Source organism: Labrus mixtus, chromosome 10, assembly GCF_963584025.1.
Source record: "Labrus mixtus chromosome 10, fLabMix1.1, whole genome shotgun sequence".
In the NCBI taxonomy this organism is placed as follows: Eukaryota; Metazoa; Chordata; class Actinopteri; order Labriformes; family Labridae; genus Labrus; species Labrus mixtus.
Genome location: NC_083621.1, coordinates 10,803,336 through 10,821,087, shown reverse-complemented (window position 1 = coordinate 10,821,087; position 17,752 = coordinate 10,803,336). Strand labels below are relative to the sequence as shown.

General features: G+C 39.2%; 3 protein-coding genes across 16 annotated transcripts in view; all 3 read left to right on the top strand.

Annotated features, from left to right (window-relative positions):
• The window catches only part of LOC132981948 (protocadherin gamma-A11-like), a 292,678-nt gene that overhangs the window by 94,332 nt on the left and 180,594 nt on the right, over positions 1 to 17,752 (top strand). The window contains exon 1 of one of the 14 annotated variants that reach the window (XM_061048112.1): positions 2,795 to 5,236. The exons of 12 other annotated variants lie outside the window; for them this stretch is intronic. In XM_061048112.1, coding sequence (XP_060904095.1) covers positions 2,858 to 5,236 — 2,379 coding nt within the window. In that variant the 5' untranslated portion in view covers positions 2,795 to 2,857. Of the gene's footprint in view, positions 1 to 2,794; positions 5,237 to 17,752 lie in introns of those variants that run through there. One more of the 14 variants, XM_061048127.1, reaches the window with a different exon arrangement.
• LOC132981943 (protocadherin beta-15) lies at positions 8,358 to 12,004 on the top strand. Its single transcript, XM_061048086.1, has one exon. It carries the CDS (start codon positions 8,580 to 8,582, stop codon positions 11,043 to 11,045), a length of 2,466 nt encoding a protein of 821 aa, XP_060904069.1. The 5' UTR covers positions 8,358 to 8,579; the 3' UTR covers positions 11,046 to 12,004.
• Positions 15,104 to 17,541, top strand: LOC132982545 (protocadherin gamma-A11-like). Its single transcript, XM_061049100.1, has 2 exons — positions 15,104 to 17,417; positions 17,527 to 17,541. The coding sequence occupies exons 1-2, from the start codon at positions 15,318 to 15,320 to the stop codon at positions 17,539 to 17,541; spliced, it is 2,115 nt and encodes a 704-aa protein (XP_060905083.1). The 5' UTR covers positions 15,104 to 15,317.

Below are 17,752 nucleotides of genomic sequence, written 5' to 3'. Positions count from 1 at the left end.
CCAGAATAACTTCTCTCATTTACTTATAAATTACCTGATAATAACTAAATCCTAACATGAAATTGATTTCATAGAAATATACTGTGTATATATATATATATATATATATATATATATATATATATATATATATATATATATATATACATTTAAAAATACGTAATTATCCTTAATGCAACAATTGGTCTGGAGCATAGAGGCTACAATGTGATGGAGTTTAATTTATTTTCTAAAATTATTTTACTGTTAGAAATCGTCTTCCACAGATGATGATTGTTGCAAAAGAAACGACTTCATTGTTCATGATTGACTGTTTTGTTTTTTTGAGTGCCAATATTACATGAATTACTGGCAGACACACTCCTTTCTATCTCTCTTCTCTTAAACAACCTTTTTACAAACCCTCAGAAATTCTTATATCTTACTTTATATATCTTCACTTGTGTGACTAGTTTAACTAATCATTCAGTGATTTTGTTGAAACGTTTTCACGGCTGTTCTCCCTCATCTTTTGTGACTTAGACTATGTCTCTTTGCACATCGCTTTTGACTAAGGGGTCTGCAACAGGAATGAACATAAAACCATCTGATAGACATGCTACTCTTCTGCTGCTCCTTTGTATGGATAGCATCACCTTTAATATGGAGTCTTTACATGCTGTTTGCTCCTCTGACAGGGGTCTGTGCAGGATATTTTTTTATTTAACTTTTACTTTGGTTAAATTCTCTTTTTGACATACAGATAATATGAATGTAAATTTGACGAATAGTGTTTTTAATTGAAATCTCTGTCTGTCAGTTTCCAGTATAAAGTATTTTTTTTACATTAGTGGAGTGATTTTGCGTGCTTAATGATGTGCTCTGAACAAATCAGCTTTATGTTATAAAAACATGATGGTGGATGTTCATGTTGTCCATTCTGTTTTCTGGTCCAATTAAATATTTTTCTTAGGTAGTAACTTGACAGAATATTAGAAACCTTGCTCAACCAATTACAGCCTGACTTTCATGAAGGTGGTCTAGTTATGCTGACAGAATGAGTCACAATTCTTTAGTGGTGTTTCTAGTAGAGTAAATATTATAACAGCTGTTCAGATTTTCTGTGGATTGACTTAATTCAAAGTGATTGGTCTTGTGTCTCAGCTCTGTTGCTTGGGATGGTTGATTTATTATCTTATCCTAAATCATGTGTTGAATCTATACATCAGGTGTTGTGTTCATATTTATTGATAGATTGATCACCTGTCTCTAATCTGTGATGTTGGAAGTGAAGTTTATCTTTTAAGAAGAGTGCAGAGGATCAATCAGTCCTCCTTAAACTCAGTTTGGTGTGTTAAAGTAGTGTTATCACCTTAAATCTTTGTTTTTGTCAGTACACTGTTTTATGCGATTTAGTACTGATAGAAGTGCAGGTGTTTCTTTAAATTGTGTGGCCTTTTGTTTAGCAAAAGTTAAAATACAAAATCAAAGTTGTCTGCATACCAGTCTGGAAAAAAATAAATTTCATTACTCTGCTGAACCTGAAATATTTATTGAATCAGCATCTCACATATCATCACATTTATTCTATTCACTCCTCTTAAAAGCACAGCAGAGTGGATGAATTACCTTGATTATTTTGAGCTCATATTTTAATAATTTGCATAATGGTGTAATCAAAGTACGTCAAACATACATTTGCTGCTAAACAAATGAATTATAAGAATGAAAGAATAATATGTTCTAGAAAGACACAAGCACCACACAATAATGAATGAATTTGTAAAACAATGCTTTTATTTTAGCCAGTGACACAATTGTGTACATATATGCACACATATATGTACATATATACTGTATCTGTACTTCTAAAAAATGTAGACAGAATCCCAAATCCCCCTGCTAATTTCTAGAAAATAAATAGAGCCCTGCTACAAGTAGACACTTCTTAAAAGTGCATTTGGTGGCTATCTCCCTACTTTAATAAGATGGCAACAGCTTTATATCTGTTTTCACCAGGGTTGCATCAACTTTGGTACTTTGTTTTCACAGTTATGTGACTGACTAAACCAATCAGAAGGTGTAAGTTAGATTTCAGTGTATTACAGTTGGTGTTATCATTTTTGGGGATGATGCAGGACGAACATTTAAACTTGTAAATATTTAAAATGTTAACTGGAAAATTGTAGTGCCTTAATGAAACTAAATTAATTTGCTTCCACTTTAAGTATTATCAACAACTCCTCTTTGTGATCCATCTACAGACACCAGTGCAACAACTTTTAGCACATTATCTTTTGAAGGTGAGAACATGTTTTCAAAACTCAGTGAATTCCTTAAAAATATATATTTGGGTGTTGGTTGTTGGTAGACAACAACAACAATGGAATAAGAGTGGCAAGTTTGAACATATCTTTATACAAACTGTGATAAATACATCAAGGAAATTAAACATAAGATCTGAAACATTCATCGTTTATAATAAATGCAAAGGAGGAAATACAATAGAAATCAGTCCACAGTTAATGCATGTTGTACGACTTATGCTGTTCGCTCATTGTTTCCTCAGTTGAATCTCAAACATAACTGCAGTTTCAAATATTACTCAACAACTAATGTTGGTGTTTTTCTTCTTGAACAGTCGTTTTAATCAACCAAAACAGGTCGAAGTTGTTTCTTTTATTGTCATTTTTCAAAATGTCTTACTTTATCTCACGGTGGCGCTATTCACCAGGCTTACGATTTTTAAGTCCTCTATCCTTCGGTGTGGACGCACAGTCTTGTGTTCTTGTGTTCAGAAAGGGAAAATCACCCTGGAATCGCAGTCACCCTTGGTTTTTTATGGTTACATTTTATTCGCTTTGTTGTTTTCTCGTAGATGATGGAGTCTAATATAATCGTTTTTGAAACGTGCGGCTTCTATGTCTTCCTTCTTTTGTGTGGCGCATATGGAGACATGAGCTATTCTTTTCCAGAGGAGATGAAACGAGGATCGGTTATTGGAAATATAGCCAAGGATCTCGGGCTGCAGACGGGTGCTCTGTCTAACAGGAGAGCCCGCATTGACACAGATGGGACGGATAAACGTTATTGTGACATAAACCTAAATAACGGAGAGCTGGTTGTTGCGGACAGGATTGACCGAGAGGGGCTCTGTGGCGAAAAGGTTTCGTGTATCTTAAAACAGGAGCTTGTGCTGGAGAATCCTCTCGAGCTCCATCGGATAACTCTACACATTCAAGATATAAATGATAACTCCCCACAGTTTGATGAAGAATTGATCGAAATAGAAATCAGGGAGTCTGCTGTCAGAGGAGCTCGTTTTGTGATAGAGGAGGCGCATGATGCGGATGTAGGACAAAACTCAGTTCAGCAGTATAGCCTGAAAAAGAATGACAATTTCATTTTGGCTGCTAATGGAAACACAATCGAGCTTGTTCTTGATAAAGAGCTCGATCGAGAGAAGCAAAAAGAGATCAATTTGCTCCTCACAGCTTTAGATGGAGGCTCTCCTCAGAGATCAGGTACAGTAGTCATACACGTCACTGTCCTGGATGCTAATGATAACGCCCCAGTGTTCAGTCAGGCCGTTTATAAAGCCAGTCTGCCTGAAAACTCTCCTTTAGATACTGTGGTGGTCACAGTGAGTGCTACTGATGCAGACGAGGGAGTTAATGGAGATGTGACTTATGACATAGGACATGTTACTGAAGATGTGAAGAAGATATTTAGTATTGACCGTAAAATGGGAGAAATAAAAGTAATTGGTGCTGTTGACTATGAAACCACTTCATCCTTTGAAATACGCGTTAAAGCAAAAGATGGTTTGGGTCTTTCATCTTACGCTAAGGTGATGATTTATATCACTGATGTGAATGACAACGCCCCTGTAGTCAGTTTGAAATCCCTGATGAATCCCATACCTGAGGACACCCCACCTGGTACAGAGGTGGGCATCATTAACGTGCAGGATAGAGACTCTGAGACTAACAGACAGGTCCGCTGCTCCATTCAGCAGAATGTCCCTTTTAAGTTGGTTCCTTCTATTAAAAACTATTATTCTGTGGTGAGCACAGGACAACTGGACCGTGAACTAGTGTCTGATTACAACATTACAATCACTGCCACTGACGAGGGCTCTCCACCTCTGTCCTCCTCTAAAACTGTTCAGTTATCTGTAGCAGACATCAACGACAACCCACCTGTGTTTGAGAAACAGTCGTACAGCGCATCTGTGAGTGAAAATAACAAACCTGGCTCCACTTTATGTTCCGTTAGTGCTCGAGACCCCGACTGGAGACAGAACGGTACAGTGGTTTATTCTCTGTTATCCGGTGAGGTGAACGGTGCCCCGGTGTCCTCCTATGTGTCTGTGAACGGAGACACGGGGGTGATTCACGCTGTGAGGTCGTTTGATTATGAACAGTTCAGGAGCTTTAAAGTGCACGTGATGGCCAGAGACAACGGTTCTCCTCCGCTCAGCAGCAACGTGACCGTGAGTGTGTTCATATCGGATATGAATGACAACTCTCCTCAGATACTGTACCCCGCCCCGGAGGGCAACTCCTTCATGACCGAGCTGGTCCCCAAAGCTGCACACGGAGGCTCTCTGGTGTCCAAAGTGATAGCGGTGGACGCGGATTCCGGACAGAACGCCTGGCTATCCTATCATATAGTGAAATCCACTGATCCGGGACTTTTCACTATTGGGGTCCACAGCGGAGAGATCAGGACCCAGCGGGACATTTCTGAATCTGACAGCATGAAACAGAACCTTATTGTGTCAGTGAAAGATAACGGACAGCCCTCTCTGTCTGCCACCTGTTCCATGTATTTACTGATTTCTGATAACTTGGCTGAGGTGCCAGAACTGAAGGACATTTCTTATGATGAGAAGAGCTCCAAATTGACCTCTTATCTGATCATCGCGCTGGTGTGTGTGTCCACCTTTTTTCTGACCTTCATCATCATCATCATGGGTGTGAGGTTTTGTCGCAGGAGAAAGCCCAGACTGTTGTTTGACGGAGCAGTCGCCATCCCCAGCGCTTATCTTCCTCCTAATTACGCAGATGTTGACGGCACAGGGACTTTACGCAGCGCTTACAATTATGACGCCTACCTGACAACAGGGTCTCGAACCAGTGACTTTAAGTTTGTGTCATCTTACAATGACAACACACTGCCTGCTGACCAGACTCTGAGGAAAAGTCCTACAGACTTTGCTGATGTTTTTGGAGACTGTGATGACTTTCCTGAGGTAGGAACATTCGCAAAATATCCCCAGGCCTTATTAAACGGTATTAGTTAGGTATTATCAGTTTGAAATTAAATTACATAGGCGTTAGGTTATACTGGTAAAGAGTTGTCAAGAACTATGTGTGTCCTTGATTAGTACAACTTTAGCCAAAAGTTCCTTCAAGGTTCATTACTTTGGTGTTTTTCATTTGTTCCCTCGTTGGGAGCACTGGCGTTTTTATGACATAACTGCACATGCTTTTTTTTTTTTTTTTTTAAACAGATGAATTTCAGAACTTCTTCCTTGGGTATATGTTGTCTTGCATTATTTTATTTTCCTCCATTCTTCTTTTTTAAATGTTTTTTTCCTTTAGTTCAGTGTTGTATTTTGTATTTGACAAAAATAATTGCTGATGTGACTTGAACTTTCAGTGTCAGATTATTGAATTATTCTTCTGATTCTGAAGGAAAAGGGATTCCTGCGTTTTTCTTTGATGGTGTTTTTGGAGACTGTGATGATTCTCCTGAGGTAGGAACATTTGGCAAATACTGCTTAACCTTTTGCACATTTTGTAAGTATTTGCTGCTTATGAGGGAAAGTTATGAGGGAGCCAGGATATGGGGGCTGACTGGGGGATGAGGAGCTAGTTGATGTTATGAAGGACTGGGGTGATTTGGTCATGGGTGTGGGAGTGTGAGACTAAAGAGACAGCAGCAGAGTTCTGGATATATTGTAGTTTCTTGAATGTTTTTGATGATGAACCGTCGATGAGAGTGTTGCAGTAGTCTAGTCCAGAAGGGATGAATGCGTGGGTGAGGGTGTCATAAGTGCAATTTTCCAGTTTCCTGCTTGCTCTGCTCTGGTTGAGCCCCTTTGTGTCTTGAGTAGAGCCGAATCTAGTTTTTCATTGCCTCTGTCCTTGGTGCTGAAACCCCACATTGCTCTGTGGATGCATATTTAGGGAGAAAATAACCTATGCCCTGTTTTTTGTTGTCATTTTTTCATTCAGATTATGAATAAGCTTTGCTATTTCTTTTAAATAGTAACCCTGACCAGACAGTGAGAAAAAGTTTAAGTCTTTCCTGATGCTTTTGTAGATTGTGATGATTCTCTTGAGGTAGGCATTTTTAATTTTTTCGCCACACCTGTACAGTGTCTTCAATTGCTTCACAAATCATCCTTTTGTTGATTATAATTCTCTGTATTTGCTACTGAAAATTGAAATTCTATTACCCCCTTATTTCTTAACATGCCCTTTTCCCCCTTTTCTGTTGTTACCTCTGTTTCCTTTTCATGTTTTTTTCCCTGAGGAGTCGATATGATATTTATTATTTTCAGTTACATGTATTTTTTTTCTGTTTCATTTAAATTCAAAACATTGCTGCTTTATGTCATTTGAGATTAGGCTTTTTATTGAAGTTTGATATCACCCTTTACAGTAAAGGACAATTATGTTTGGTTTATTTTTTAAGTATTTTTACAATAGTAGTAGATCATACTATTGCTTAATATACCATATTATAGCTCAAATCCAAGAAGAGGATCAGATTTGATTAATAAATGCTGTATTTGAAAAAAGAAGAAGTAAATAAAACGGACACCGCCCTTATTTTAAGATTATAAAGCATTATATAATTTACTCATGTAGAAATCAGAGGACCATTTGGAAAGTTTTTAGTTGTACATAGGTTTATTTGTCAGGTTCTTTAAAAAACGTCTTTCTTTACAGTAATTAGTAGTAAACACAAGGCAGACAATTATTTATTATTTGAATCTGTTAAGATTTTAAATGGGTGCTCTTATATTGGCACTGAACATTAGTGATGGATGCACATCCCTGATAGACATACATTGATCAAAGAACATTAAGTTATGCAAATGTCATACGCCCCTTTCGCTCAAAATTCATTTGTTGTTTTTTTTTTTATCTTGTGGGACCTTGTTAAAGTTAAAAAAAAAAAAACAATTACATAAACACTCAATATTTTCTGACATACAATCTGCATGCTTTGTTTGACTTGTTTTCTCAAATGTTTCTCACATTAGAAAACAACTTACTTCTTTATACTTCAGTTACAGATTCTTTCCACATGTGGAGCTTAACAATAGTTGACTTTAATTTAAACGCATGTAAACAGGGAATCACTGCTCCGCCTCGCTATTCTTACGTCAGAGTTTTCATTCTATGTACATATAGTGATTGCTTTATATGTCAAGTATACAGTAACCCTTCAGGGTTTATTATATTTTATCTTATAGGGTTTCCATAATTAAACCTCACATTATTGATTTTGCAGTCTGTGAGCATGATGGTGTTTAGAAAGAAAATGTTTTTGTGTTAGTGGTTTTGCTGTACAGCACACTTTGGCACAGGGTTATGCACATGGTTAAAGGTGTCTGCAATTGTTTACAGTTTTGGTTGGGAGTGTTTGGACCACTGATATTATGTACAAGATTATCTTTCAAGCCTGCTCCTATCAATCTTACCCCATTATGTGTTCAACAAAACAATAGGGCACCACATATAGTCTGAAAAATGAAATGTGTCTCAAGAATTAATCAACACATCTCTGAGAATATCAAGTAAATATATATATATATATATATATATATATATATATATATGTGTGTGTGTGTACTTGATGCTGAAAACGCAAACGTTATGGTTGTATTGCATTTTCCAGGTGATGTTTTTGATGTGTCCCTCCTCTGTTTCCTACAGCCTGAGTTCTCATCTTTAATAGTGTTAGGTTAAAAAAAAAGTAGACTTATCAAATGTAGGTCAAAGTGAAGGTTGATAGAAAGAATGGTAGCACACATGTAAAGCATTTTTCTCACTGGTCTGTTGTAGTTATCCTCTCAGTCTCTTGGTGACGCTCTTTTACAATATCTGACTCATGGATGCTACGTTTTGCCTCTCTTTATCTGTGTCAGTGGAACTGGAGTATTGGGTTAGAGCCGAGAGCTGTGTACGCATGCGTGTTTGTGTATGAGTGTGGGTATTTATAAGGGAGAGAGAGAGAAAGAGAGAGAGAGAGAGAGAGACAGAAAGTGTGTGTGTGTGTGTGTGTGTGTGTGTGTGTGTGTGTGTGTGTGTGTGTGTGTGTGTGTGTGTGTGTGTGTGTGTGTGTGTGTGTGTGTGTGTGTGTGTGTGTGTGTGTGTGTGTGTGTGTGCAGACGCGCAATTGTGAGTGAGTCAGAGTGAGAGAGAGAGAGAGAGCGCGCAGGAGTGAAACAGAGATAGAGGAATCCAAGCTGACAGCTTCCCTAATAGAGCATGATTAATTCAGCCAGAGAAGCACGGATTCGTTGGAATACAGCAGCATTTTCAGTTCGATATTTTACTGATGAGGATTGAGCAAAAATGTCGACAGGAGATCTGCTTTCGGAAGCATGTTTAAACATGGACCATCGAAAAAACTTAAAATGGTGGCTGCATTTTTTATTTCTTGCCCTACTTTTTGGCGTTTCATCTGGAGAAGTGCGTTACGTCCTTCCCGAGGAGATGCAGCGGGGCTCGGTGATCGGCAATGTTGCGAGGGATCTAGGGCTTAAAGTGTCGGAGCTTAACGCTCGTCGGGCCCGTGTTGTTGCAGAGGGAACGAGCCAGCTGTGCGAACTGGACGCTGCGTCAGGCAATCTTTTGATCAGCCAACGGATAGACCGAGAGGAGCTCTGCGCGCAAGCCAGTGTCTGCATCCTACAGTATCAGCTTTTACTCGAAGATCCCCTTAAAGCATTCAGCTTAGTGTTGGACATTGCAGATATAAATGACAACAGCCCAGTGTTCCCTGCAGGGGAGATAACACTAGATTTAGTCGAATCAACTGTGCTGGGGAGGCGTTTTCCACTGGAGAGCGCACATGACCCCGATCTGGGAACCAACTCTATCCGTGAATATAAACTGAGCCCGAATGATCACTTTACACTGGAAATGAGTACTCAAATAAACGGCAATGCTTATCTGGAACTTGTTCTCAAAAAGCCATTAGACCGAGAGGCACAAGCTGAACATGTATTGAAAATCAATGGGATTGACGGGGGGAATCCAGTCAGATCAGGAACTGCTTCTATTCATGTCCGTGTTTTGGACGCAAATGACAATGTCCCAGTTTTTAGTCAACGAGTTTACAAAGCCTATGTGCCTGAGAACTCGCCCATAGGGACTCTTATATCAACACTGAATGCCACGGACTTGGATGAAGGTGTCTATGGAGAGATAACTTATTCTTTCAGTCACCTATCAGACAAGATAGGGGGTGTTATTGAAATCAACCCAATGAGTGGAGAGGTCCGTGTGGCAGGTCCCATTGACTTTGAAGAGGCCAGTACGCACGAGCTGGATGTTCAGGCCAAAGATGGAGGGGGGCAAGCCTCTCACTGTAAACTTATAATTGACATAATTGATGTAAACGACAACAAACCTGTGATAGAGATTAAATCAGCCTCTGCTAAAGTGGCTGAAGACTCTAGACCAGGAACTATGGTCGCTCTGATGAATGTTTATGACATGGACACTGGGAGCAGTGGGCACGTCACGTGTACAATTGCAGATGATGTCCCATTTAAGATTGTATCAGAGGTCAAAAACTATTACATGTTAGTGACTGACGGGTTGTTAGATAGGGAGTTTCAACCAGAGTATAACATCACAGTGACAGCCACAGATGCGGGCTCTCCCTCACTCTCCACTGTAAAAGTTTTAACAATTGTGGTTACTGATGTCAATGACAATCCCCCGACTTTTACGCATAGCGAGTACAATGCCAACCTCTTGGAAAACCAACCTGTTGGCACGTTTGTGATGAAAGTGAAAGCAGAAGATATTGATGATGGACCCAATGCTAAAACTCTGTACCAAATATCAAGGGACACAAGCTCAGATGTGTCCTCCTTCCTTACCATCAACTCAGCAACAGGGGAGCTCTTCACTTCACGCCTCTTTGACTATGAACAAACAGTTTACTTCCAAATTAAGTTGACAGCTCAAGATGGAGGAAGCCCCCCTCTCTCCACTACCTGCACTGTAAACGTTTTTATCAAGGACCAAAATGACAATACACCGGTTGTCCTGTACCCTGTCCAAACTTCCGGATTCATTGCTGAAGATATGGTGCCAGTTGAAGCACCAAGAGGTTACCTGGTTACTAAGGTTGTAGCTGTGGACTCAGACTCCGGCCACAACGCATGGCTTTCCTACAGAATAATCAAAGCAACGCAGCCTAACCTGTTTATGGTCGGCCTGCATTCAGGAGAAATCCGAACTGTGCGAGCATTCATGGAGGATGATGAATCAAAACAATCTATTGTGGTTTTAGTGACAGATAACGGGCCTGAATCTCTCTCTGCCACAGCTACAGTGAGCATAGTCATTGGTGATGGGCTGCCTGTTTTAAACGAACTCTTTGAGTTTTCAGATGAATCACAGGACAGTGATAACTTGACTCTCTATTTGATCATCGCCCTGATTGCTGTTTCCTCTCTTCTCATACTTTTAATTACTGGTGTGTTTTATTTTAAGCTCTGTCGGCAGAGTTACGTTTACCGTTCAACCACTGCCAGTCTCCCCGTTTTCCCTACGGCCTACTGCCCCCCTAGTTTTGCAGATTTTAGCCATTGTGGGACCCTACTGAAAGATGATCGTTATGACCCCTTTCTGACCACTGGGTCTTGGAGGGGCGATTTTCGTTTCAGCTCAAACACAGACACAGACACACTAAAACAAAGAAGTGCAGCCTATCAGAAAAACACCCTAAGGCGCACTAGTACAGATAGAGCTAGTCTGAAGGTGAGGTCAGGTGGGCCGCATCCATGTTACGTTGTCACATGAGAGTCCAACAATACATTTTGTAAATATGTTGTTAAATAATCCCTGTTTTATGTTTTAAATTCGGTCCCGTTGACTGTCTAATATATACATGGTTATATAGAATTTTCAAAGAAATGCATATTGTGGTATTCTTTGCCTAAATGGTGAATGATTGAAATCAAAAGTATTCATGCATGAAAATGTTGTGAGTTATGTGTTTAGTTAAGCTCTCTGGGTTTAACCTCAACATTTCTACCCCATAACTTGATCTTGATCATATGGCAATCTTAACCTATTGGTCTGTCCGTCCAATATTTTTTTTGTATCACAGTAGAATAAATAAAGAATCCTTATCTGTTTTGTTTGTGATCCCTTTCATTGGTGATCTTTAGTGAGGCCAGTTGTATCTTCATCTGTTCTATTCTTCTTTTCTTTGACTTGTTAGTTGCCACCCCCCTCCCCCCTCTCTATTATAGTTTGTATATTTTCAGGGTAACTTAGTCTCAACTTTCCCATATCCTGTTATTTATGGTCTACAAATGTCTAAGTTAATATATAGAGTATTTATTTGCTCTTTATTTTAAGTTAAAAGATAAATATTGGATTAAATTGTAAAACATATACTGTACGTGTGATTTCCTACATTTTAAGTGCATGGTCGACCTTTCTATCACTGTATATTTTTATCTTCTGAGAGCCATACAGAAAAAGATGGTCATCACTTTTAATCTTTTGCTTTGTCAGTGGAGTTTGGCTTTGCCTGTGTTTATGTTTAGGTGTAAAACAATATAAACAAAACTATTACTTTTTAATCACAAAACAATACAGTTAAGTTTGATATGGTATAATTTGTTCTCACAAATTATGATTTGTTGTGTGACAGAGACCTACAAGAAGCTTTGCACTATATGAATGGAACTCAACAAAATGTAAACAGACTATACTTGTATGTTGATAAAAAAATAAACTTAAAAATAAGATTGTGTTTTACTCTTCAGTATGCTTTGGGCTTCAATATGCCCTTCACTCATGCACTTTACTACAGAAACTCCTACTGATGGTAATAATCATATTCAACTTCACAAAGACTTGTGTGAATTCAGGTCGGTCCAGCAAGTATTTGCAAAATCCTGGAATGTAAAACTCAAATCAACATTTAGACCCTCTTCCTTCTTCTTTGCCTCAAATGAGGACAGTGCAATGTTATGATTACAATTTGTGGAAATTGAATATCAAACCATCTTCGTAGCTTATTACAAAGTGTTGTAGTTTTCACCATTATTCTCCAGCTAATGTAAAAGATAGCTGACCGCGATCACGCTCCAAACAGTGAATCTGAATGAAATTACCATCAAACCTCAGATACAGTGTCCCACGTAATAATAAAGTCAGACTGAAGCACTCTTTTGCACACCAGTCAATCCTAAAATGAAATATGTTTTTTTAAAACACAATATTTACATGACAGAAAGGACATATGCATTGACTCAGTCAACAGTGGGGAAGGCTTCATGGCATGTAGATATTTCAGAGGCATATTTTTTTTTTCTTTCTCATGAACCATAAGAATTTGTTGAGATCTACTCACAATTCATCCCTAGCACCAAGACACATGCATATTCAGACACAGTAATGGAAAAAGCAGCAGTATGAATGTATGTTACAAGTAAGAATGTAAAAAGCACCGTAGTTGGAAGCTGCATATGGGTTAGATTTTAGCCTTATACAACAGCAACTGTTGTGTATGTTTTTTTTTTAAATCGTACAAAGTGTCTGCGTGTGCACTTTACTGCCTACCACTGAGTGTGTCATAGTGGTGAAGCAGAGAGGTTTTGTCATCAAACGAATTCCTCTGTGAATTCATGTGTGCTCCTGTTCGTGTTACAGCTGCAGGCTCATCTGTGCTCCTAATTTCAGCCGTTGAAGGAGGGAAGGGGAGGGGGAGAAACAAGCAGTGCTCATTTTGTATCCTTTCTTATCTGGGTCACAAGAACACTGCAGTGTGGATGACAATATTATAGAAAGATTTAAAAGAATGTCAGTTTAATAAGAGCATGGCTGTTTTAGATGATATATTGTTTTACAGATGTATGTATTTTTAAAAACTGAGATTGAATCTGTTAAATAAACTTTATCTAACGGATGAAATGATGGATAATTGCTGACTCATTATACACAATCCAGGAGGTGGCTACGCAGTCAAGCGATCCTTCTGTATATCAATTAGTGACAGGAAAAATCCCTCCCTTCACTATGTAGACATCAGGTTATTTTCATGACACTTTGTTGAGCATGAAAATATGTCATCATCCAAGTCATGATTCAGTTAATATTGGATACAAACAGCTTTTTCATTTTTTTATTACGCTATTTTTTTTAAATATACAAAATAGCAAAGCAGTAGTTTTGGAAACTCAATAAATACAATGCTTCATGCAAGGTATTAACTTGAATCAAGAGTCAGGTTATATGTAAAGTATTTATTTTATTTAAGCTTTATTCAACCAGGAAATGCTTGTCTTCATTAAAACGCTTGTTATTTTTTTCAAAAGTGTTCTGGCTAAAACTGGCAGAAGAAAGGATTGCAAAGTTTCCAACCAACAACTAGCAGCCATTCATACAAACATAATGCAATATACATTTCTTCAAAGACATGAATGCAACAGAGTTTGAATATGTGTCTTGGCTAAAGCAGCCTCTTGAATTTACTGTGTGACTTCTTGTTTGCGTGAACTTATTTTGCTTCTAGTGTGTGGACTTTTTCTATCTTTGGATGTTTTTTGTTCAGCACCCAGTACTTAAAGTGATTTGTCACAAAATCAATCCATTATATTATTCTGATAAATCACTGTGGATATGTATGTGATGCTTGTCAATGTAAAGTATGTGACAGGATGTGATACTTGTGTCTTTTATTTAAGGATTCACACTAATTGTTTTTTTTGTTTTTTGCTCTCTTCTTTTCTCGGTACACTCCTGAACTTCTGTCATCCAGCAGGTAAGAGTATTTTCATTTCCCTTTCTCTCTCACTGTGCAATACTCTCAACTCTGTAAACAACTTACACTCCAATTAACACCATGTTCAACACCCACTATCAATATGAGTTGATCCATATGAGCTTGTTTTATTTCTCTACCGTGGACTTTTCCCCTATCTCTTTGTTTCATCTTACAAAATGTTTTTAGCAATATTTGTAAAGTGTATATCATCACAAATGCCAATTTAAAAAGCACAGCCTTGCAAGACTGAAATCTTAACTTGCAGTCTTATGACACAGGCAGCTGCGTTGCCCTTATTTGTGTGTGCTGTGTGATTCTACCCAGGGCTTTAGACCATATGAATATTAATAGCCCTGGCTGCTGCTGTAGAGTCATTTCCTGAATAATGCACAATCATGGTGTGCAGAATGCTGTGCAGAATGCTGTGCTCTGCGGCAGTGTAGGCTAATATTATGTGCCATCGGTGGGAGGCGCTGTCGTGACCCAATTATTTAAAAAAAAAAAAACTACCTGAGCAGACAGCATGCTGCAGTTACATTAGAAAGAATTGTACTCACACTGCTGTGAAACTTACCAGTATTCATTCATGTTTGCAAATGAGTGAATATTAATTAAACTGCATAAATACAGGTCACTTGATTTATCACCCAGATTATCTATCTCTACCTCTATCTCTATCTCTGTCTCTACCTCTACCTCTACCTCTATCTCTACCTCTACCTCTATCTCTACCTCTACCTCTACCTCTATCTCTATCTCTACCTCTACCTCTATCTCTACCTCTACCTCTATCTCTATCTCTACCTCTATCTCTACCTCTACCTATATCTCTATCTATATCTCTATCTATAGCTATATCTCTACCTCTACCTCTACCTCTCTCTCTCTCCCTCTCTCTCTATTTTTTTTGCTTAACTTCTCCTACTTGAATTGATGATATATTGATCTGTTTAACCCGTGGTGAAAATTCCCTGTTCGCTGGATTTCGATTTTGAAAAAGGTCATTTGGATGTCTGATACAAGTCCACACATACCACCAACGATGCTGTTGTTTCAGTTTGCCACTGTTGGTGGTGCTGTTGCCTAAGCAGCCTATTCGTCTAATACCAGATTTATCACAAGTCACCGCCCGTCTTTGTGCATACACTTGCTAAGCTGGTGGTATTTTATAGGTTATACTGAGGATGATCAATTAAAGGCTCCATATTGTGATCGAGACACGATGTATTTCTTTCTATACGGATAACTGGGAAATGTTCTGCTATTGATGGGAAGAAATTAATTTTTTGAAGATGAAGGGCACCACACTGGATTTGCGAGTCTCCATTTCGCTTTTCTGCGTTGTGACTGCGATCAGTGGACAGATTCGTTATTCTATACCAGAGGAGATGAGGAAAGGACTGTTTGTCGGAGACGTTGCTAAAGACCTCGGCTTGGATGTTAAAAGGTTGGTGTCTGGTCGGGCTCGACTTGTTATAGATAATGAAATTCAGTATGTCACGCTGAATCAGAACAAAGGCCATATCGTTGTCAATGAGAGAATTGACAGGGAAAAGATGTGCGCCAAGAAGTCGCCCTGTAGCTTTAGTCTAGAAATTGTTCTCGAAGATCCTCTTGAATTGTTTTCTAATACCGTCGAAATCCAAGATGTAAACGACCATGCTCCCGCATTTCCCAAAAAAGAAATAAATCTGGAAATCAGCGAATCGACGCCAACGGGTACTGTATTCCTGCTTGATAGCGCAGCTGATCCTGATGTAGGAATAAACTCCCTGCAAAGTTACTCATTAAAGACTAGTGATCATTTCATTCTCAAACAACAAACTCGAGCAGATGGTAGTAAATTTGCTGAATTGGTGCTCGAGCATGGTTTAGACCGCGAGAAGCAGAGCGAACACAGGCTCATACTGACTGCTGTCGATGGGGGGGAGCTGCAGAGGTCTGGGACGGTAAAGATACACGTTTCTGTTCTGGACGCAAACGACAACGCACCTGTTTTTTCACAGTCAGTATACAAATCATCAGTCTCTGAAAATATTTCCAGGGGCACAGTTGTTGCTATAGTCAGTGCCGTAGATGTGGACCAAGGTTTCAATGGTAACATCACGTATTCTTTCACTCATTTAGAGGAGGATTCATCGTGTCCATTCACAATAAATCCTTACACGGGAGAGGTTACGCTCACCGGTGAAATCGATTACGAAGTTTCTTTAAATTATGAAATAAACATTCAAGCCAAAGACCCGTGGGGTTTAGTGGGCGCCAGCAAATTAATGATAGAGCTAATTGATGTGAATGATAACAGTCCACTAATTATAATGGCTTCATTTTCTGGTAAGATTTCCGAGGATTCTACACCCGGAACTGTCGTGGCGTTAATCAGTGTCCAAGATAAAGATTCTGGTAAAAATGGGCAAATTCATTTAAATATAGATGAACGGCTCCCGTTCAAAATTAAATCATCTCTTCGGAGCTATTACACATTGGTTACAGAGCAAAATCTCGACCGAGAAAAGCTATCGAAGTACAACATCACCCTCACTGCCACAGATGAAGGGTCGCCTGCCTTATCAAGCACAAAAGCTGTCGTTTTAGATGTTACTGATATTAATGACAACGCCCCAGCTTTCAGCCAACGTGTTTACAACACTCAGGTAATGGAAAACAATTCTCCTGGTGTCGCTTTGGTACAGATCCACGCCACTGATCCCGATCAAGGTCAAAATGCACGCATATCATATTTTCTTATTGATGGCGAGGTCAATGGACATCCTGTCTCCGAATTTTTCTCAATCAACACAGAGAGTGGAGTCATTCAGTCACTGCGTTCACTTGACTATGAACAAGTCAAAGAGTACAAAATACGAGTCAAAGCACAGGATGGAGGCTCACCACCATTAAGTAGTAACGCAACAGTTATTGTGCGTGTCCGGGACCAGAACGACAATCCCCCCCAGGTGCTGTACCCAGTCCAGACTGGTGGATCAGTGGTGGCTGAGATGGTACCTCGTGCAGCAGATGTGGGCTACCTGGTGACTAAAGTGGTGGCTGTTGATGTGGACTCTGGACAGAATGCCTGGCTCTCGTATAAACTGCAGAAAGCCACAGACAGGGTGCTGTTTGAAGTGGGCTTACAGAATGGAGAAATCAGAACTATCCGTCAAGTGAATGATAAAGATGTTGTGAAGCAAAGACTGACTGTTATAGTGGAGGACAATGGGCAGCCATCTCGTTCAGCTACAGTCATTGTTAACGTGGCGGTGGCGGACAGCTTCCCTGAAGTGCTGTATTCGCAGCCAATGAGTCAAAGTTTGGTTAGTGTGGATGACGCCGGAATTGAAACCCTCAAGAATGGAGAGCAGTCATCAGTAGTATCTCGCATGTCTACTTTGGTAAGTTGGCCCCAAGTCACACCTGCTCTTACACCTGTAAGGAAAATATTTTTTAATTGATTGTACTGATTAAAGCTACAATAGGGCGCATTTTGATGTCATTTCACAGGACCATATCAACTGAATCTCGTTCACTGTCCATGGTGCTGAACTGCTGTTTTGCACGTAAACACTCTTGTGTCAGGGCTTTGGGTTGACATTAGAGGAATATAAACCACAATTTAGTGGCTATTACTTATACTACTTTTACTATTACTACTACTGATAACAATAATAATATATGTTTTGTTTTATTCTAAGACCAAGTGGTTATTTAATGCAAAGTTGATTGTCAA